The sequence below is a fragment of the Garra rufa genome, chromosome 10, assembly GCF_049309525.1.
Source record: "Garra rufa chromosome 10, GarRuf1.0, whole genome shotgun sequence".
NCBI lineage: Eukaryota > Metazoa > Chordata > Actinopteri > Cypriniformes > Cyprinidae > Garra > Garra rufa.
This window is the reverse complement of record NC_133370.1, coordinates 49,453,018-49,475,637: the sequence shown is the minus strand read 5'-3', so window position 1 is coordinate 49,475,637 and position 22,620 is coordinate 49,453,018. Positions and strand designations below refer to the sequence as shown.

Genomic DNA, 22,620 nt, shown 5'->3' with positions numbered 1-22,620 from the left:
CAATGTTGGAGAATATCAAGGATACTTTCATGAATAACAAGTTTAAAAAGTGCAGTGTTTATTCAAAATATATTATTTTATAACAATGTAACTTATTTATTGTTAACTTTTAATAAACTTTTAATTATTAACTTTATAAATCCTTGGTGAATAAAAGTATTAATTTCTTAAAAGAAAAAAAAAAGAAACAAAAATGTACTGACCCCAAACTTTTACAGAGGGATTTGTTCATATATAATTTGCTTGATTTTATACATTTTATTCTCCTAAAAACTATCAAAAATATAGTTTTTATTTTATTTTCTATTTTTACAAAATGAGATACCAAAAAATTTGACTCTATGTCCAAAAAATAAACATTTGCATATTTAAACTTAACATTTTAAAACTTGTAATAGAAAAAATGTTTGCAATTATCAATGTAATCAATCAACTGAGTAAGTAAAGTGATAACTATTAGTTAATCTCGCCTTAGTCAAACATTAGTGCAATGGCTCTTTGCCTCATTAGACATTAAATAGCAATGCTATTAGTAGATTAATTGTAGTTACACAATCCATTGCATTACACATTTTATATAATATAATCAGACTACTTCAAGATTACTTTTATATTACTTCTGACCTTATTTAACACATTGGTTGTACAATATTGATATAAAAATGCAAAGGTTGATAAAATACATTCCATTTATTGTTATTAACAACATTAAGTGCATTAAACATTACATTACCTCCTCCTGGGGTTTGTAACATAATCTAGGATACTCATTTTAGATCATGTATTCTGACTACTTTTAGATGACTTTTTTATAACTTGTTTCAAACATACCATACTTACATATAAAGGCAAAAAAGGAAATATATTCAATTTTTCCATATCAACATCATAAAATGCATTAAACAATACATTAGATCAAAGTTTCCCAAACTGGGCTTTATATAAGAATTGCAGTGGGTTTGTGAGTTCATAAAAAGCTAATCATTAATTAATTCCTAAAAACTATTCAACACTTGAACACAGAAAAATTATATATTTAATTTGATTACGTGCGTGTCAATGTGACCATTAATTGACATCAGAGAATTGTGAACATACAAATGCGTTGTTAAATTATTAAAGAGATATTTCAAGGAAATATTTCGTTGGCTGACAAAAATATTTGGAACTCCTGCATTGGATGAACAAACATTAATACATATTTTTTTCCCCACAAAACTTTCACATTGATGCAATGTGTGAACAAAGCATTAGGAATCGTTTTGAATATGTGAATAGCAGATCAGGTTTCGTGTTAAATATTCTGTTTTCAGAACATATAAAGCATAATTTACAAGAATTAACAAAACCTACCCACAAAAACCTACATTTTATACCCTGCTAAAAAAACCAGCCTAGACTGGTTGGTGAGCAGGATGGTTTTAGAGGGTTTTTTGAGACCAGCTAAAACCAGATACTCCCATCTTAAACCAGCGAAGACCAGCAAACCAGTCTAGGCTGGATTTTATCTGTTTTTCTAAGCAGGGTAGTAAAACAATGTTAACATTAATATACTGATTGTTTCAGTAGTACAGCCACAAGATGTAAACATAATTTCAGTGATCAACTAGTTGATTATGCCTGCTTAAAGTAGTAAATGAATTAACCTGAATATGCCTGATTAATTAAACATATCAATTTTGACAGGTGTTATTAAAGCGACAGCACACATAAAAAAAGAAAAAGAAGAAATCTGTTTTTACTCACCCAAAAGTTGTTTCAAACCTGAGTTTCTTTCTTCTGTTGGACACAAAAGAAGATATTTTGATATGTAAAAATGGAAGTCCTTGACTACCAGCAACAATTTGGTTGTCAACATTCTTCAAAATATCTCCTTTTGTGCTCAACTTGTCTTGCTCTTTCCGCTGTTGAGCAGGTGACTGGTTGATCTTCATCTGCTGGATCTCCTTGAAGCTGTGTAAAATGGTCTGATCTCCAGACAGCAATGCTCATTGCCGGTCAGTTCCCATGAATGATCTCAGGGAAGGCTGGAATCCATGCAGGCTTAACATGTTCAGTGGTTGTTGTGTTCTTGTGCATCTCTCTGATGTGAGCCACTCACTTATATAGCCTCCTCTTGTTCAGCCCCAGCAACTTCCTGAACTTTCCAGATTGTTCCAGATTCCTCCAGTGGAGGGCAGCATGGAGAGAGAAACAGAGAGAGCTCTTGACTTCACATTCTTATTCTGGAAGATGCGCTTTCTCACCAAGCAATTGAAATTTAAATATGTATTCATTTTATTTATTTGTACACAAGAGCAAGAGACTGGACTAAAGCTTAAACGTTTAAAAATTTTGGATGGAACTTGAAAATGTTTTTTTCTTTCCTTTTTGCCCCAGACTTGTGTTATGTAACTAATGAAACTCCACTGTTGTGTTCCCTGCTGAAAAAACAACAACTAATACCAGCCTAGACTGGTTGGCTGGTCTTAGCTGGTTTAAGCTGGAAGTAGCTGGTTTTAGCTGGTCTCGAAAAGTGGCCAAAACCCCTCTAAAACCAGCCTGCTTTCCAGCTATGACCAGCTAAAACCAGGCAACCAGCCTAAGCTGGTTTTAGCTGTTTTTTACACCAGGGTTGTGACTGTGTTCAACTCAGTAATGAACTGCAATTCAGTTTCATTTCCCATTTCTGTCTTTTTCAATTCAAATTCTACATAAGCATCCGTGGGATGTGGGAAAATATGTGACCCTGGACCACAAAACCAGTCATAAGGTTAAATATAATTGAGATATATGCATCATGAAAGCTCAATAAATAAGCTTTCTATTGATGTATGGTTTGTTAGGATAGGACAATATTTGGCTGAGATACATCTGTTTGAAAATCTGGAATCTAAGGGTGCAAAAAATCTAAATACTGAGAAAATCACCTTTAAAGTTGTCCAAATTAAGTTCTTAGCCATGCATATTACTAATCAAAAATTACATTTTGATAGGTTTACAGTAGGAATTTTACAAAAAAATCTTCATGGAACATGATCTTTACTTAATTTCCTAATGATTTTTGACATAAAAGAAAAATCAATAATTTTGACCCATACAATGTATTTTTGACTATTGCTACAAATATACCCCAGCGACTTAAGACTGGTTTTGTGGTCCAGGGTCACATATGATTAATGAAAACATACAGTATCTCACAAAAATGACATTTCAGAAACCATTTTAGTATATCTTCTCAAGGGACAATACTATAGAAATAAAACTTCCATATATTTTCAAATAGTCAATATGCAGCTTGTATAGCAGTATAGATTTACTGTCCTCTGAAAATAACTCAACATACAGCCATTATTGTCAAAATAGCTGGCAACAAAAGTGAGTACACCCTGAGTGATAACCACATGTTGTTTAACCTTGCAGAGCCACATGTCCTATTCATCATGTTTATGTTATTATCTGCTTGGCAGGACCTTGATATATCTTGTATTAGAGCAGTTCAAATGTGGTGTTTTGAGTACAATTCTCTCATACTGACCACTGGATGTTCAACATGGCATTTCATGGCAAAGAACTCTCTGAGGATTTGAGAATTAGAGTTATTGCTCTCCACAAATATGGCCAAGGCTATTAGAGGTTCAGTAACACCCTGAAACCGAGTTACACTACAGTGATCAGGGTCATACAAAGGTTTTCCAAGATGGGTCCCATTCAGAACAGGCCTCGCAAGAGTTGATTAACGAAGTTGAGCACTCGTTCTATGCGTCAGGTGCAGAACCTGGCTTCAAAAAACAGCTGCATGAGTGCTGCCAGCATTGCTTTAGAGGTTGCAGAAGTAGAAGGTCAGCTTGTCAGTGCTCAGACCATACGCCGCACACTGCAACAAGTCGGTTTGCATAGGCGTCGTCCCAGAAGGAAGCCTCATCTGAAGCTGGCTCACAAGAAAGCCTGAAAACGGTTTGCTGAAGACAACCAACAAGAACATGAATTACTGGAGCCATGTCCTGTGGTCTGATGAGGATATGAGATAAACTTGTTTGGCTCAGATGGTGTCCAGCATGTGTGGTGATGCCCTGGTGAGGAATACCAAGAAAAATTGTCTTGCCTAAAGTCAAGCATGGTGGTGGTAGCATCATGGTCTGGGGCTGCATGAGTGCTGCTGCTTCTGGGGAGCTGCAGTTCATTGAGGGATACATGGATTCCATTATGTACTGTACATTTTGAAACAGAATATGATGCCTTCCCTTCAGAAACTAGGCCGAACGGCAGTTTTCCAACATGATAACGATCCCAAACACACCACCAAGATGACAACTGCCTTGCTGAGGAAGCTGAAGATGAAGGTGATGGGGTGGCCAAGTATGTCTACAGACCTGAACCCTTTTGAGCACCTGGGGCGTCCTCAAGTGGAAAGTGGAGAAGTACCATGTGTCTAACGTCCGGCAGCTCTGTGAGGAGTGGAAGAGGATCCAAGCAACAACCTAACACAAAATATTGACACTTTGGACAAGTTCACTTTGGGTGTACTCACTTTTGTTGCCAGCTATTATGACAGTAATGGTTGTCTGTTGAGTTACAAGCTGCACATTGACTACTCTAAAATATATCCAAGTTTCATTTCTATAGCATTGTCCCTTGAGAAGATATACTGAAATGGTTTCTGAAATGTGAGAGGTGTACTCACTTTTGTAAGATACTGAAGATGTTACAGTAAAGTACACACACATGTGAAAGTGCAATATATGCTGTATGTGACTTTTCTCAGGTGTCTGAAAATATAAACCACCAAACTTTCACTATGACTTCTATTAGTCATTATAAAACCAAATACTGGGGTTGTTGCTTGAAAGTCATAGTTTAACTTTAAACAAAGTGATGATTTAGACAGTTCATATATGTTCTGCTGAGCTGTATAGATAAACTGATGAAGCGGTTTTCCTATGTAGAATTATATACTGTATATATATATATAGACAAATGAGAGAAGATGATTTCGTCACAGAAAAAAGTCAGTTTAATAAAAGAGTTGGCATGACATTAAAAACATTTTAGATATACAAAAGAAAAGAAAATCCAGATTTCAAAATGCAACATTCGGCAGATATGGTTTGGGACCTGCAAACCAAAAGTTCATTGATTAAGCTTTGACAAAACATTACCATCCATGGGATTGTTGGAAGACAAGATCAGTCGCCAGACCTCAAACTAGAGGCACATTTTGACCAAACATATTGACACTCTCTCCACCGCCATCATCAACTTCAAAACACCAAACGTGGAAATATCTTTTGAAAGAAAAATGTTCATTTCTTACACTCTTAAAAGCTTCCAACAAGGTTGTTTCACAGTAATGCCATTGAAGAAGCATTCTGGACTCCTCAAAGAACCTTTCAGTGATCACTTCTTAAAAGAACCATTATATTATTGGTGTGAAGAACTTAATCTGAAGAACCTTATTCACGATAAAAAACTGTGGTGCAACGGAGAGATTCCAAAGATTTTAAAGTTCTTCAACATCCTATGCATCCATTGTTACCAAATGCCAAAGTGCACTGAAGCATTTTTTTTTTTTTGGCAAATTGTGGCTTAAAAGACACTTTAAGTAGTTTTTTCTTTGGATTTGTCATTTAACTTTATCATCATCTCATTTCACCACCACAGAAGCGGTTTCCCTCATGGAGTCCCAACAAAGACAATATTTACACTGCAAAAAAAGCTTTTGTTAGATTTTTTGTCATGTTTCAAGTCAAAATTTCTACAAATTCTTAAATCAAGGATTTTCAAGACAAGTCAAAATTAAGTTTTTGCTTAGAACAAGCTAAATAATCTGCCAACGGGGTAAGCAAAAAAAAAATCTTATTTCAAACAGAAGAAAATATTATTTTTCTTACCCCATTGGCAGATTATTTCAAAAACTCACTTAATTTTGACTTGTTTTTTCTGAAAACAAGAACATTATTTTTACTCGTTTAGAAAATCTTTCTTGATTTAAGATTTTTTAGGTATTTTGGCTGGAAACAAGACAAAAAAAATCTAAGAAAAGCATTTTTTTTTTTGCAGTGTACTGGTATTATTATCCTTGTGGGGACACTTGGTCCCCAAAACATAGCGAATACCAGGTACACACACACACACACACACACACACACACACACACACACACACACACAAAAACCAACATTTATGGAGAACATGCAAACTGCTGTCACTGATCTATATACCAGTATTTAATTTTAAGAAAATATCTAAACAGAAAAAAATCATCACCATTATGTGATATTGAAATATAAAGACAAATTCAACTGATCAAGTTTAGGAAAAAAGGCACTTTGGAGGAATCTATTCTGATCTGTTTACATGAAAGCGATGCACTAAAAATCTAATAGTTTTTCTTTGGCATTTCAGAAAAGTTGTTAAAATGTTGTCAGTATGATCAAATCTGCCTGTATCATGCGTGCCAGGCCAGTAGATGACAATGTCACTTTGTTATGAAACTCTATGTGAACATGTGATATGCGGATGGCGTCACCATTTTCACAAAGTTTTCATTTTCAAAAACTTGCAATTTGATTCCCATTTTCAAAAGAATTTTTAGGCTCCCAAAACACTGTTTTTGTGTAAATGAACGACCAAAACGCCTAGGAAATTTCCCATTATTGTTGCAAACGGTGTCCCAGATCGCATGGCAGAAAGATAACTTTTGTGCAAGGAATAGTTCTCAGAATTGCAATCATTATGCCGTAGCATCCAACACCACGAATACACCATGAAACAGTGATATATGTTCGGCTGTCAGAAATACTGCACATCTTTGTAAAGTTTCACTGTTTGGTTGTTAGAGTTGTATAAATGCCCCTTTACCCAAAAACCATTCTACCCTCCAATGAAGAAGATACTAACGTAATTATGACACTAAAAAGTGACGCTTCAAGGCACTCCAGCGGTGTCTTGACACTTTAGCAGCAGCTGCAGGAGGACGTTGGATTTGATGCAGCCCTCCAGCGCACGGCACAGTTTACCCACAGTGATGCCCAGCAGACCCTCCTTCATCTTCCAGCGCTCCAGCGTCTGGTGCACCTTCTCCGCCAAGCCGTCGCGGTCGTAGTCGTGTTCGATGGTGTCCACGTCGATGTCGGTCAGCCCCAGTTTACGAGCCACCTGCTTCCAGTTTCCACCCACGTTCTGACGCACGACCTCCAGGTGGTCCTCAGTGACCGTGTGCTCCTCTGATCATCACAACACAATCAGAGAAAATCAATCAGATCTGGCACTTAGACCAATGTCATTTAATCAGGACACAACAGGCAAAAACCATGCATTGGGGTCATTGCGTGTCAAATCAACCAAATTTGGTTTTGCTGATTTTTTTCTGATGAAAGATAGACATGTATACTGCCCTCCAAAGACAAAGCACAGTAACTACACATTTGGCTTAAAATGGACTTCGCGACAACTGTTTTGTCTTGTGGCAAAGTCTCCTGGTTCAATTTTGTCCTGTTTCAGAGAAACGAGAGTGTCAACATGTTTGACTAGCTGGTGTAAAAACTTTAAAGGCATTTTTATCAGTTTCAGTGTTGGCGTAGTTACTGCCCTTTGCCTTTGGAGGGCAGTACAGTGATGAACAGTGTTGGGGGTAACGCATTACAAGTAACGCAAGTTACGTAATAATATTACTTTTTCCAAGTAACTAGTAAAGTAATGCATTACTTTTTAATTGACAAGAAAATATCTGAGTTACTTTTTCAAAATAAGTAACGGCAGTTCCTTTTCCCCCCCATTTATTGATTAAAAGCTCTCCATGTTGAGAGAAATTGAGAGTAAGATGTTACTTTAGTTCTAGAATAAATGTGAACATGCACTAATTCATCTCACGCACTAAAAAAACCATATACAGTGTTCTTCAAAATGAATAAAAACACTGAAATTCAACGCAAACCTGCGATAATTTAATATGTTAAATCATACAAATATCCTTTATGTATTTAATCCCATTTTATTAACTGATGACTTTGCTGCCGACCTTCGATGATCCAATTCATCCATACTAATAAGCAAAAATCACTCAAGATGATCTAACATTTCTTTACTTTTTTTATTGCTGAAGAGTTGACATTTTTCTTCTGATGTCTACTGTACAGACTTCAATGTACTTTGCTCTAAGCATTTTGGTGAGAAAAGGCTTTTACATTTGCCAAATATAGAACTTTTTATATTAAAAACAAACAAGCAAGCCCTGCTCAGATTTAAAAAGTAACGCAAAAGTAACGTAACGCATTACTTTCCATAAAAAGTAACTAAGTAATGCAATTAGTTACTTTTTTTTAGGGAGTAACTCAATATTGTAATGCATTACTTTTAAAAGTAACTTTCCCCAACACTGTGATGAAAGCCAAAATATTAAATGTCATGGATGAATATTTACTGAATAATCCAGTATTTTGTAGAGGGAGGTCAAATGGCAATTTTCACTTGAGATTCAGAGTCAAGTTACAGGGGGTAAAATGACTTAGATGTACTTGTTTTGATAGAGGGAACAGCATACAATTCAAATATTTAAACATCATTTTTTCCTCAGACATTGTTCTTCAAATAAAATAAGTATCAGCTGTAAACAAAGTTACCAACGTTTGGTTTTTGACCACTGAAAATGGGTAATATTCAACAATCTGGACATGGAGCCTCATTAAGATACCTATATCTCTGGGACTGAATCATGTAGGGCTTTGAAAATTAAGATTCCAAAAGAAAAGTTTATCAACAACTAGAATCTAAAATCATATTGCGATATCTTTAATACTTCTTGAGATATAGGCACGCAAACTTGCCTAAAAAATAATATTTATGGCTCTCAGACCGGTCTGTTCAATGAAGTTATCTTGAAAGAAAGAAACGAGATACATCTTCAGTTTTAACATTATTTTTGCTTCAGACATTGTTCTTCAAATAAAATAAGTATCAGCTGTATACAAAGTTACCAACATTTGGTTTTCGATCACTAAAAATGGGTAATATTCAACAATCTGGACATGGAGCCTCATTAAGATACCTATATCTCTGGGACTGAATCATGTAGGGCTTTGAAAATTAAGACTCTAAAAGAAAAGTTTATTAACAACTATAATCTAAAATCATATTGCTATATCTTTAATACTTCTTGAGTTATAGGCATGCAAACTGTGGAAAAAGAATATTTATGGCACTCAGACAGGTAAGTTCAATGCAGTAGTCCTGACAGAAAGAAACGAGATACATCTCCAGTTTTAATATTATTTGTTCTTCAGACATTTCTCTTTTAAATAAAATAAATATAATATTTTTGCAAACTGACCCACATTTAGTTTTTGTCCACTAAAAAAATGTGTACATTTTGCTCCTGGAGCCATATTAAAATGTCAATATCTCTGGAACCAAATCTCATAGGGCATTAAAAATAAAGATGCCAAACGTAAAGTTTGTTAAGGCCCAATATCTAAAAGGTCATTAAGATATCTTTAATACTTCTTGAGTTACAGGCATGCAAACTTGGAAGAAAACTTGAAGTGCCATTTCCCCATTTTTGAATGGTCACCATTGGCACATAATGCAACAAAGATTGCTAAAGTCAACAGATTTTTTAACAGAGCAACCAATCTCTGTGTAAAAATAAGATAATGATGCTGCCATCTTTCTAAAAGTCATTTTTACCCCCCTGTAACTTGACTCTGAATCTCAGGTGAAAATTGCCATTTTGACCTCCTTCTACAAAATGGTGGATTACTCAGTAAATATTCATCCATGACATTTAATATTTTGGTTTTCATCACTATACATGTCTATCTTTCTCCAGAATAAATTTGAGCAAAATCAAACATTTGAGCAGGGGACCTCCATTGGTAATTTGAGATTTTGGGCTATTTGGCTTTTCATAAACTGTTGTTTCAAACTAGTGTAGAGAAAACATCCAAAAACATTTTTAGGCATTAATTGCACTTTATCCATTTGCATCTGTAGTATCAGTCTCCACTCAAGCAGCACTTAAAAACATAAAACTTGCTTCAATTCATAGTTAATCTACACAATGTTTGTCTTTCTGTGTCTTAAATTAACTTTCTGGTTTACATCTAAACATACATGATAATATAAATGCCCCGTTCTCTTTTTTGCCCACACTTAATATTAAAATGCCACTTTTTGCATTAGTTAAGTGAAATTTTGTCTGCAAATAGCGAATCAGTGGGGTCTAAAACAAAGTCAGAAAGTCTTACCAAACATCAGCAGAAGCTCCTTATATCTGGTTGTGTTGATGGATCCAGTAGATAATGAACTGAAGGGGCTGTTATCTGAGACTCGCAAGTTCATTGTGTTGTAACTCCCGATTTGAATCGCACTGGCATTCTTGATAGTCACAGGCCACCCTAAAGAAAAGCAAACAATAATATTAATAATAATTTTGACCCATGAAATATATTTTTGGCTATTGCTATTTTTGACTGGTTTTGTGGTCCAGGGTCACATGCATCACAGTACTTGTAGCTGAGGTTAATTCACAACATTTGTCCCTAGGAAGGCTTTTATAAATTACAGCTACAAAAAAACAACAAGTAGTACACAAATGTACAATATAAGTACACTAAACATGACTACAAGTACTACTACTACCAAATGTGAGCAGAATATCTCAGTAGAGATCGCTGAAATTTGAGTTTACATGTTTTTAGCTCATCAGGGTTTTTTTTCCTTCATGCAGAGAGAGCTCAGTGGGTTGCCAGGTTGGGAAAATACTGGGCAGAGAATGTATTGATTTACGGAAAAAAGCTCGGATTGGGGGATTTAAACTTTTGACAATCTGGCAACCGCAACCATGACAGTTAGGGATGCACCGAAATGAAAATTCTTGGCCGAAGCCAAAGCTGAACAAAAGTAAACACTGGGCCGAAGGCTGATTACCGAACACAGTTTCCCCCCCGTTTTTTGCCCATTTTTTTCATCACTGCATAAATTAAATAACCAAAATGTGCTTTTTACAGTTTTGTCTTACTTAAATAAACAAATAAATAAATTGCAAAACAACTATTTAAAAATATTTAACGTTCTAGTAGACATACCAACAAAGCACAATTTAACTTAAAATTAATAAGTTAGTAAAACAATATTCTTTGTGCATTTTTAAGAGCCCCTTCTTGAATCAGGCATGTGTTTTTAATGTACAAGTAAATGCAGAGTTGCTGAGCAAAGGAGAATGTTAGAATAAATGTCTTAATAGAGCTGAATTATTTTTTTCCGTATTTTGTCTTACTTTTTTAAATTTTATTTGACAGAACCACAGTAAAAAGACAATACTAACATTTATGAGTGTGGACTTTTATTTAGTGGTAAACCCGCAAGAAGAGCTCAGTCCTAGTTTTTGCTGGCAGCAGCAGATTTGTGAATGATTGTCATCTTTGGTCTTTGAACCCTGGCTAAGGAGCTGCTGTCAGAATAAACACAATTGGTGTCTGGTGTATTAGACAACAGAACGTTCTGGAGTTGATTGACTAATGGATGATTTCAGTCATCATACAGTAACCTTTCTCTCCTCATGAAGACATGCGATGCGCTTCTAAACAGTCTCTCACTGTCGCTGCTTGGGATGATTTTTGCCTCTTTCTCGGACAGTTTTAAATGCTTCCACACTGAACACATGGTTGCTGCATTAGTGCACACCTTTATTTGATTGCGTCACCTCATTGTTCGGTATAATTTTTTGCTTTTTCCAGACTTTTTGATATTTTTGCATCCATAATGACAGCTCATTAATACAAGACAATGCAAATGCCAACTTAATTTGAAATGTTTTCAGAATAAATAACCAACACTGAACTGACTTGAGCTGAACGCCACTATTACTGTTTTTTTTAGAGCTGCTGATAATTGCTTCTGATATTTTCATATATTTCTGTGAAGCTGATTTGACACCATCTATACTGTATAAAGCATTAAAGAAATGACTAGTTAGTTGTGAATTGTTAACTGTACCTGAATCAGATGGAGGACATACGACGGGTGAGAAACGCATGGCAGGCTGTGAATCCAGCATGAAAGACTCTGCAGCCTGGGATCCATCTGGACAGGACTTGAAGCGATCGTACGCTGGATGATGAGGATGCTGAAGCCTGTTGTAGTCAGAATACGGCACTGACAGCTGACTGGTCAACTCTGGCCTGTGAAACCCATCGACTGAGCTTGAGGGTCTCGGATGGAGCTCTTCTTCTGGTTTTGAGTAAGCGGCGGGTTTAGTCCAAGACTTCACAGAAGATATGGGTGAAGAAACATCTCCGGCCCACCTGCTGCTGTCCGGCTGCTGCGGGAGCGGGTTATAAACACTGGCGTCCGGCTGATCCACTATACGACTGCCGTATTTGTGGTAGTTGTACTCTTGCGCCAGCTTCAGCTCCAGATTGGGAGAGCTGGGAGGTGCGGCGTCTATCTCCAGAGACTCTTCGGGGGTTCTGAAGCTGAGGTCTTCAATGCTGGCCTCCACCGGACCGCTGTCTGAGCTCCTCAAGGGCGCTGGAGAGTCTCTGGAACACATTGAAGGCTCTGCGGATACAAGAAGAACCGTCAACATCGCATTTACAAGCATCTGATTCCAGGTGACAAATTTAAGTTTCTTTAAATGTTTCTAAAACACTAAAAAGTCTAGTTTTCTTGACATGATTAGAAGGTTACAAAATGTTTCTACTAAATATTTCATCCAAAATATATTATTTGAAAGTTTATTTTTGATATTCTAACTCCTGGTTTCACAGACAAGGCTTAAACCTAGTCCTAGACTAAAATGTAAGTCTGAGCTGTTTCAGCTGAAAGAAACTTGCACTGACTGATCTTCACATATTTCAGTGCCTTTGTTTTGTCTGAAGATGCAAACCAGTTTTTTTTTTAAATAAAAATAGCTTAAACCATGGCCTAATCCTGGCTTAATCTAAGCCCTGTCTGTGAAACCGGGCCTATGAGCGTAAAAATGTCCAGTTTTCTTGTTGTTATTAGAATGTTATTTAAAGGTTGCAAAAACGTTTCTTAGAATGTTCATCAAAAGAAATAACATTATAGGGAACAGCAAAAATGTTGTTCTAAGAACATTTTCTCTCAATGTTATCAGAACACATATGACATATGTGACCCTGGACCACAAAACCAGTCATAAGGTTAAATTTTACAAAACTGAGATATATACATCATATGAAAGCTCAATAAATAAGCTTTTGATGTATGGTTTGTTAGGATAGGACAATATTTGGCCGAGATACATCTATTTGAAAATCTGAAATCTAAGGGTGCAAAAAATCAAAATACTGAGAAAATCACCTTTAAAGTTGTCCAAATTAAGTTCTTATCAATGCATATTACTAATCAAAAATTACATTTTGATAGGTTTACAGTAGGAATTTTACAAAAAATCTTCATGGAACATGATCTTTACTTAATTTCCTAATGATTTTTGACATAAAAGAAAAATCAATAATTTTGACCCATACAATGTATTTTTGGCTATTGCTACAAATATACCCCAGCGACTTAAGACTGCTTTTGTGGTCCAGGGTCACATATGACATATCATAAAGTTATAAGAACATTACATAAACTTTACTTTAAGAATGTTTTGTCCTGATGTGTTACGTTTGGAAAACATTTTAATCTGCCATTTGCCTTTTCTTGCATTGATAAGCTTTAATGGCTGGTTGCCAGATGTCAAATATTTAAATCCCTCAATCAGAGTTTTTTCTTAAATCGATACATTTTCTACTTAGAGGTTTACATAATATTCCCAACCTGGCAACCATGCACACTCACTCTCTCTATGTTATGAGAAAAGCTCGGATGAGCTGAAAACATTGGCAAACGTAAGCTGGAGTTAAGATATCTCTATTTAGATATATTAAGCTCAAAAAAGTGTAATAAAGTCAGTTTGTTTTCTTTCACTTGCTAGTTTATTTTGACTAACGCTCTTGAAAAACCCTGAAAATGTGAAAAAGGATGATAATGTTAACTGCACTGTATAAACAGAATATAAGTAGCAGCATTTTTCAGATGATAAAATAATGTGACTTATATTGCAGAAAATATGTTATATATTTGGTTTTCAGTTAACCATGTAGTGTTTATTTGATGTGACAATGATAAACAAGAAAAAAAGGTTAAAGTTGAACGGTTGCTGAGCCGTGGTATAAATAAAACATCAAATCCACAACATGACTGAATCAGCATACCTTCAGGAGTAAGAGCATCTGTTTTAAGGGACTTCAGCTTTTCTACAAGCTCCTCCGGCCCCTCATATGATCTCTGTGCAAAATAAAACAATAGGACAACTGTCTTATATTTTCACTTGCAGTACAGGATTCCTGTAGAGTACGAAAACAAGCTGAGAAAGAAAAACACTCACCATCAGACTTTCTAAATCTGCTTTTACATTTGCTGCCAGATTCTCCTTGTAAAAAGGTACAAAATTGTCATAGCTATCTGTAAAAAGAAGAAGAATAAAATACAACAAATAAACAAACAAATAGTTTTAAAAAAGTTTAGCAGGTTACATAATTCAGATAAAAAATGAGTCCAAACAGGCAGTAATCCAATGCCAAAATCAATAGTCAAATGCCAAATGAGAGTAAAAACTGTCTTTGGCAAGCAAATAAAACAGAGTAAAGGCCCTTTACTCAAAGAAGGATAAAAACTTCTTACTAATATAGCAAAACTGTCAATTGATTCAAAACTCAACATCAAATTATGCCATAACCCCATATATCCCACAACATTTTCAGGATGCCATGTCAAGTAAAAGTGAGGGAAAAAATGATTCGATCCTCTTCTGATTTTGTATGTTTGCCCACTGGCAAAGACATGATCATTGTACAATTTTAATGGTAGGTTTATTTGAACAGTCAGAGACAGAATAACGCATTTCAAAAAAGTTATACATTTATTTGCATTTAAATAAGTGAAATAAATATTTGACTCCTTCACAAAACATGACTTAATTCTTGGTGGCAAAGCCCTTGTTGGCAATCACATAGATCAGATGTTTCTTGTAGTTGTCCACCAGGTCTGCACACATCTCAGGAGGGATTTTGTAGGACTCCTCTTTGCAGATCCTCTCCAAGTCATTAAGGTTTCAAGGCTGATGTTTGGCAACTCGAACCTTCAGCTCCCTCCAAAGATTTTCTATGGGATTGAGGTCCGGAGACTGGCTAGACCACTCCAGGACCTTAATGAGCCACTCATTTGTTGCCTTGGCTGTGTGTTTTGGGTCATTGTCATGCTGGAATACCCATCTATGACCCATTTTCAATGCCCTGGCTGAGGAAAGGAGGTTTTCACCCAAGATTTGATGCTACATGAAAACACCTCAAAAGCATAATGCTTCCAGCTCCATGTTTGGCGGTGGGGATGGTGTTCTTGGGGTCATAGGCAGCATTCCTCCTCCTCCAAACACGGCGAGTTGAGTTGATGCCAAAGAGCTTGATTTTGGTCTCATCTGACCCCAACACTTTCACCCAGTTCTCCTCTGAATCATTCAGATGTTCATTGGCAAACTTCAGACAGCTGTACATGTGCTTTCTTGAGCAGCAGTCCTTCAGTGTGTTACCAATTGTTTTCTTGGTGACTATGGTCCCAGCTGCCTTGAGATCATTGACAAGATTCTCCTGTGTAGTTCTGGGCTGATTCCTCAGCGTTCTCATGATCATTGAAACTCCACAAGGTGAGATCTTGAATGGAGCCCCAGACCGAGGGAGACTGACTTCTTTTTTGTTTCTTCCATTTGTGAATAATCACACCAACTGTTGCCACCTTCTCACCAAGCTCCTTGGCGATGGTCTTGTAATTCTAATTGATCTAATTGATTACTTCTGGCTCCCAGGTGTCTTTTATACATGTAACAAGCTGAGATTAGGAGCACTCTCTTTAAGGGAGTGCTCGTAATCACAGCTTGTTACCTGTACAAAAGACACCTGTCCACAGAAGAAATCAATCCGATTCCAAACTCTCCACCATGGCCAAGACCAAAGAGCCATCCAAGGATGTCAGGGACAAGAGTGTAGACCTACACAAGGCTGGAATGGGCTACAAGATCATTGGCAAGCAGCTTGGTGAGATCTGGCTGATTGATAGAGAATCAAATACTTAATTCATTCATAAAAATGCAAATCAATTTGTAACTTTGTTAAAATGCACTTTTCTGAATTTTTTTGTTGTTATTCTGTCTCAAGGTGCGTTCACACCGGACGCGACTTGCGCAAAAAAAAAAAACTTGCTATTCACGCGTAGTTGAACGCTTGAACATTTGAGTTTACTCGCGCCATTCGCGCAGTAAAATTCGCGTCATTCGCGCGTGACATTTTCTTCACAACAGACGCGAATTTGCATCATGGGAGGGGCTTCTGCCACTCGTCAGTGGGAAAGTAGTTGTAAAATAGGTGAATGAGCTCAATTTGCCAGCTTTAGCTTGCTTGTAGTCTCAATATGTATGTATATGTAGGTCAAATTGAGTAAAGAGCGTTTTTTAAAACTAACCAGATTGTCCGACCTCTTCACTCACTTTCTTCCTAGCAAGATCCTTTTTATTCCTGTTTCTACAAAAGTCCAAAGATGTATCGTACAGCTCCGAGGAACCACAGACAGCAACGGTGATTTTGTCCGCGATTGTTGTTTCGGATTTCTGCCTCCGTCACTACTAGAGCAATCTCCTGATTGGTTAACGTGGCGCGGATTTTCGCCAAAGTTCAGATTTTTGAACTCGCGCGGCAATCGCTTGAAACACTCAATGCGCGCCGCTTCATTCGCGCTATTCGCGCCGCAGGATGGCTATTCGCGTCTTTGCATTGACTTCACATGTAAATCACTCGCGCTTGCCGCTTCATTCGCGTCCGGTGTGAACGCACCTTCACACTGTTCAAATAAACCTACCATTAAAGTGGGCAAACGAACAAAAAAAAAGCATAAAATCAAAAAAGGATCAAATTTTTGTTAAGCTGCATTCTTCTTTCTTCATAATTACACTAAATTAACTTGTCCTGCTAAACACCTCTAATAAGGAAGATGCATTCTCATTGGCAGGTGTGACAAAACATTAATTTTGGATACTTCTACCTTTAAATGTGGGGCGTTGATGAGGGTCTTCTTTCCAGCATGTCCTCATGAGCTCTATGAAGTCTTGAGGAGTTTCTCGTGGGATCAACGCTTCATCAGGACGCTCCCCCTGACACACACAGTGGCAGATCTGATCTTCACTTCTGGCATCTGAAGAAACACAAAGCACATTTTCATTCACACTTTTTGGGTACTAAATCTTGGTCTTGCGTTTGATATATTGGCAAATATGACAGGGGGCACATATTAAAGAGCACTTGCATGCAATGCAGTCTTAAAAGCACAATGGCACAAACATTGCATTTAATTGGTTTATAGGTTAAAAACGGTCTATTTTGGTACTAATGAAAAAAGTGCATACAGATGGTTGCCAGGTTGGGAGGATTAAAAGGATAGCTCACCCAAAAGTAAAAATTCTGTCATTATTTACTCGCCTTCATGTCGTTTCACACCTGTATGACTTTCTTTGTTTTGTTGAACATAGAAGATATTCTGAAGAATGTTGTTGACCAAACCAACCATTCTTCAACTTCAAACTCAAACAGGTTTGGAACAACTTGAGGATGAGCAAATTATGAAAAGCATAGTAATTTTGCTACTTCTACATCCTTTTTGTAACTCAATACATTTCAAGTTCACATTTCCAAAGGAGAATAATTAATTAATACAGTTCTGTAGTGAAACTCACTCTCATAGGGCTCGCGGCCGGTGAGGATGACCCAGACGACAATGGCGAAGCTGTAGACGTCAGATTTCTCGGTGGAGCGGGTGTTGATGCTCTTCAGGTGCTCAGGAGCCATGTAGCACAGAGTGCCGGCTGCGCGCGCACACGACTTCCTGCCCAGACGACTCTGTCGACGAGATTCCTCTTTTGTCAGCTTACTCCACATCTGAGACGTGGCCAGACCGAGATCCGCAATCTGATGCAGAGCAAACAACATACTGCTCAAAGTATGTATCAAAATCATTCTGGTAAAATGTATTTTTATAGTGCTTTCCACAATACACATTATTTTAAAGCAGATGTTAATGCTTATAAAATCTTAATATCTTCATGCCTTATAGTCGCATTCAGCAGATACAGCTGTGCAATAATATAGTTTATATTTTGTGATGACACAAGCAATGAATCAGCTGAGTTTTGCTATCCACCTTATTCTTCAAGGCAAAAGTAAGCCTATGTGCGAGACTTCCAGTTCAATAGCCACTATAGGGAAATAATGAGAAGAATAACAACGTGCAGTAAATGGTAAATCTGTTTGTAGTAATGCATAATAAATGCATATTAAATAACATAGTAAGACACGCTAATTTGCAATATGAAGCAGCAAAATGAGCTGTTTTGTACAGTTAACCTATTAGATGTACAAATTGCTGCGCCCTTTCTTACGCAAAGAAAAAGGTGTATAGTGTAGCCGCGATTATTATACAGTATGCAGTTCAAGGTCAAGTTTCTTTATATAGCACCTAAAAAGCAACGAGTGCTGACCAAGGTGCTGCACAACCTAAAATCAGAAAATCAACTAACTAAAGCATTAAGACATATTAAATATAAAGCCATCGAAAATTCAACTAGTAATGCAAACATCACAAAACAAAAGAAATACAACAGAAACAAACAACGGAAGATATTCAAGTTAAACAAAAACCTGAGGAAAAAAAAAAAAAAAAAGCCCTTTTGCCTTTAGATTTCAAACAAGATTTTGGGAAAGTCAATAACATCTGGGAAGATGATCTTAGCATTCTCACAGGAGTGTAGAAATGGAGGAGATCTGAAATGTAAGTGGGGGCACTTTAAATACAAAAACTAAAACCTTAAAATCCACAATAATGAAAACTGGTTAATTCCAGCATAAAGAGCATTGCAAAAAATCCAGCCTAGTTGAGATGAATGCATGAATAACAACCTCTAAGTCTTTAGAAACTAAGAATACGTTTAAGCTTGCGAAGCCCCTTAACTCTGACTACAGTTAATTTGTTTGTCAAATTTGAATTCAGGATCAATGACTCCCCTTTTCAAATTATCACAGATGTTTTCTTCAAAAGAGAACAGTTTAGGTCTCAAATTATGTAAAAGATGAGAAGGGCCAAACAAAATAACTTCAGTCTTTTTTTTTGACTCAACTGTTGGAAGTTATTTGCCATCCAATTTGTGATGTCCACTAAGCAAGCCAGCAATCAGAACCTGATTTTAGAGTTAAATAAAGCTGAGTATCACCTGCATAAATGTGGTATGAAACTTTATGAGACTTAAATATAAAACAAAGCGGGAGCAAGTACAGGGAGAATAGAATTGGACCCAGGATAGAGCCCTGGGGTACCTCACAAGTGATGGGAACTGAGCTTGGATGGACTATATATCCAACTTCATATTTGGAATCACATTCACAGCATTCAGTTCTTTAGAATGCATTTCCTTCCCTTCTTTAATGAGAGACATCTGTATGCAAAAGCATTTGAAAAAGGCATACATTTGTACCCTATTTTCCCCTAAAGGCTGCATATTAGTACCTTAACCTACTTGTGCTCAAATTTGTCTGAATGGTTTCATGCATATAGTGGTGTTAATAGTGTCCTATGTGAACATGTTCTGCGTTTATTTATTTTTTTCTTGAAAATTGTTTTTAAATGTGCAGCAACTGTAGTTGCCAGTGGGCAAATATGTTGTATTTACCCCTTTAATGTCACATTTGTATAAGAGGAGAACAATTGGCATCTAACTCAAAATAACTGCTTTCAACAACCTGCTGAAAAAAAAAAACAGCTAAAACCAGCCTAAGCTGGTTGGCTGGATTTAGCTGGTTTTTCCAGCTGGTCTCCAATCCTGACCAGCTATGAAAGTGGCCAAACCCCCTTTAAAACCAGCCTGCTGTCCGGACGTAAATTTACTTTACAGTCTGAGACTCATTCATTTCACTTTTTGGTGTGAAAAGGCTTTTACATTTGTCAAAAATAGAACTTTTTGTGTATATACAGTAGTCAACATTCGAAGTGGATCAAAACCTTTCATCAAATTTGTCCTAAAACCAAAAAGAATACATGTTCTTATCTTAGGTCAACCTTGATGAACTTTTTTGATCCACTTTGAATGTTGACTACTATATATATATATATATATATATATAGACAGACAAGCAAGTCAAGGCCAGATTTGAAAATTACAGCAAAAGTAACAATGCATTACTTTTCATAAAAAGTAGCCAAGTAACATAATTAGTTACTTTTTTTTAGGGAGTAACTCAATATTGTAATGCATTACTTTTCAAAGTAACTTTTCGTAACACTGGAAAAGACCATAATCTAAACTACGAGTAATTATTTTAAATAATCTGAATATTTAACTGTTTAAACAGGGTGTTCTGTGGGGAACTGAAAGTCATACTTTTATGTGGAAATTCTTGTCCACCAGGATGTTCTCGGGCTTCAGATCTTTGTGAACTACTTGATTCTCCATGAGATAAACCATTCCCTCCAAGATCTCCAGAATGATCCTTCCTTTCACAGATATTGGAACTGGCACCTGCAACAACAAATATGAGGAAACTATCAATAATGCGCCACATTTACAATCTGAGGGGGGATTTCACTTTGGGGTGTGCAATACTTCGCGTCTGGGATAAACTTGTTGTTTTAACAATATGCAAGCCGACATTGTTGAGTATGTCACTTACTTTGCAAGAAATAAACAAAACACATCTTGAAAGTCAAAAAACCTATATGCATGATGAAACCTATTAGAATGCACTTAAAATAACACTATAATTCAAGTTATGAAAGTCTATGTTTTTTTGCATATTTTCAAAGTAATATCACATCGCGAATGGGATTTTTAATGTGATATAATAATTTCTGAATTAATCTATTTTCAAATAAATCATCTGAGTTCATGATTCAATAACCCATTCATAAAGCTGCTTTCTTCTGTTCTAAATGAATCAGACACTTTGAACAAATCATTTGAATTAATGATTCATTGAATCACTCATTAAGACAGGGACTTGCTGCCACCTGCTGGTGTTAGTGTCACATTTATTTATCCATGACAGGACTAAACCAGCCAAGGTACCAGCACAAAAACACACTCAGGAAAATATTAAGTTATTGTTATCAAAAAAATCCCAATACAAGTAGTGATATCTTTTTTGTCAGTATTGCACACCCCTAATTTGACTAGAAACTATGTGCTTTGTGCACCTCAGAGTGCACTAATTAAAAATTACATGAGCTCATACTGCATTTACATCAAGATATCATTGAGTCTCCTTCAGATTGCTTTTATTGTAAACGTACAAGCACATTCACGCTTATAAACAAACGAAAGGGACATTTTTGTTTGCATGCTTGTTTGTTTGTTTATTTATTTATTTTTTTGGCTTTGTTAATGCAAAAAGCAAATTTTTTGTCAAAAACGTGTATTTGTGTATTAAAATTTTTATTTATTTTCTTTTTTTTTTTTGGCTAAATACAACAAAAACAGTTACACTGCCACACAAATGCCACAATATTTAATGCCATTTAAGAATAAAATTGTGCATTATTTGTTAATAGGCTTTCAGGTTACTATTTTTAATATAAATGTGCTTTATTCACAATTTTTTTTTTTTTTTGACACCGCACAAAAAAATAATAATGCATCATATGAATGCTGTTGCTAATCATTGACATATCCAATATTGTATTAATCCAAAGAAAAAAATGCTTAGCATTTAGTATACGGAATATATATTAGGGATGCACCGACATTATTCAGCAGAAAATAGCATTCATAAATGTTAGTATTGTAATTTTACAGATGTTACAGCTGTAAATAAGCTAACAAAAAATAATGCTAACAATCATTCCAACAGCTCTATTAATACAAGTATTCTAACATTCTCCTTTGCTCAGCAAGGTTGCATTTATTTGTTCATTAAAAACCCATGCCTGATTCAAGAAGGGGCTCTAAAAAAGGTCAAAGAATATTATTTTACTAACTTGTTCATTTTAAGTTAAATTGTGCTTTGTTGGTAGGCTATAATGACTACTAGAATGTTAAAAGTGTTCAGTGTTAAATAAATATTTTGTTATTATATATTATATAAATTGTTGTTTTGTAATAGATTTCTTTCTTTCAAAAGCAAGACAAACCTGTAAAAAGCAAATATGTGACCCTGGACCACAAAACCAGTCATAAGGTTAAATTTTACAAAACTGAGATGTATTCATCATATAAAAGCTCAATAAATAAGCTTTCCATTGATGTATGGTATGTTAGGATAGGACAATATTTGTCCGAGATGCATCTATTTGAAAATCTGGAATCTGAGGGTGCAAAAAAATCTAAATACTGAGAAAATCACCTTTAAATTTGTCCAAATTAGGTTCTTAACAATGCATATTACTAATCAAAATTACATTTTGATATATTTACAGTAGGAATTTTACAAAAAATCTTCATGGAACATGATCTTTACTTAATTTCCCAATGATTTTTGGCATAAAAGAAAAATCAATAATTTTGACCCATACAATGTATTTTTGGCTATTGCTACAAATATACCC

The 22,620-nt window shown here is 35.9% G+C and overlaps 1 protein-coding gene across 1 annotated transcript in view; it reads right to left on the bottom strand.

The window, feature by feature from the left end:
- Window positions 1-4,976: 4,976 nt before the first annotated feature.
- ripk1l (receptor (TNFRSF)-interacting serine-threonine kinase 1, like) overlaps window positions 4,977-22,620 on the bottom strand; it is a 21,541-nt gene continuing 3,897 nt past the window's right edge. The window contains exons 4-11 of the mRNA XM_073848809.1: window positions 20,462-20,599; window positions 17,768-17,999; window positions 17,080-17,229; window positions 14,378-14,454; window positions 14,205-14,277; window positions 11,974-12,537; window positions 10,224-10,373; window positions 4,977-7,205 (exon numbers count right to left, since the gene is read on the bottom strand). Of these exons, the coding sequence (XP_073704910.1) occupies window positions 6,907-7,205; window positions 10,224-10,373; window positions 11,974-12,537; window positions 14,205-14,277; window positions 14,378-14,454; window positions 17,080-17,229; window positions 17,768-17,999; window positions 20,462-20,599 (1,683 nt within the window). The 3' untranslated portion in view covers window positions 4,977-6,906. The remainder of the gene's footprint in view (window positions 7,206-10,223; window positions 10,374-11,973; window positions 12,538-14,204; window positions 14,278-14,377; window positions 14,455-17,079; window positions 17,230-17,767; window positions 18,000-20,461; window positions 20,600-22,620) is intronic.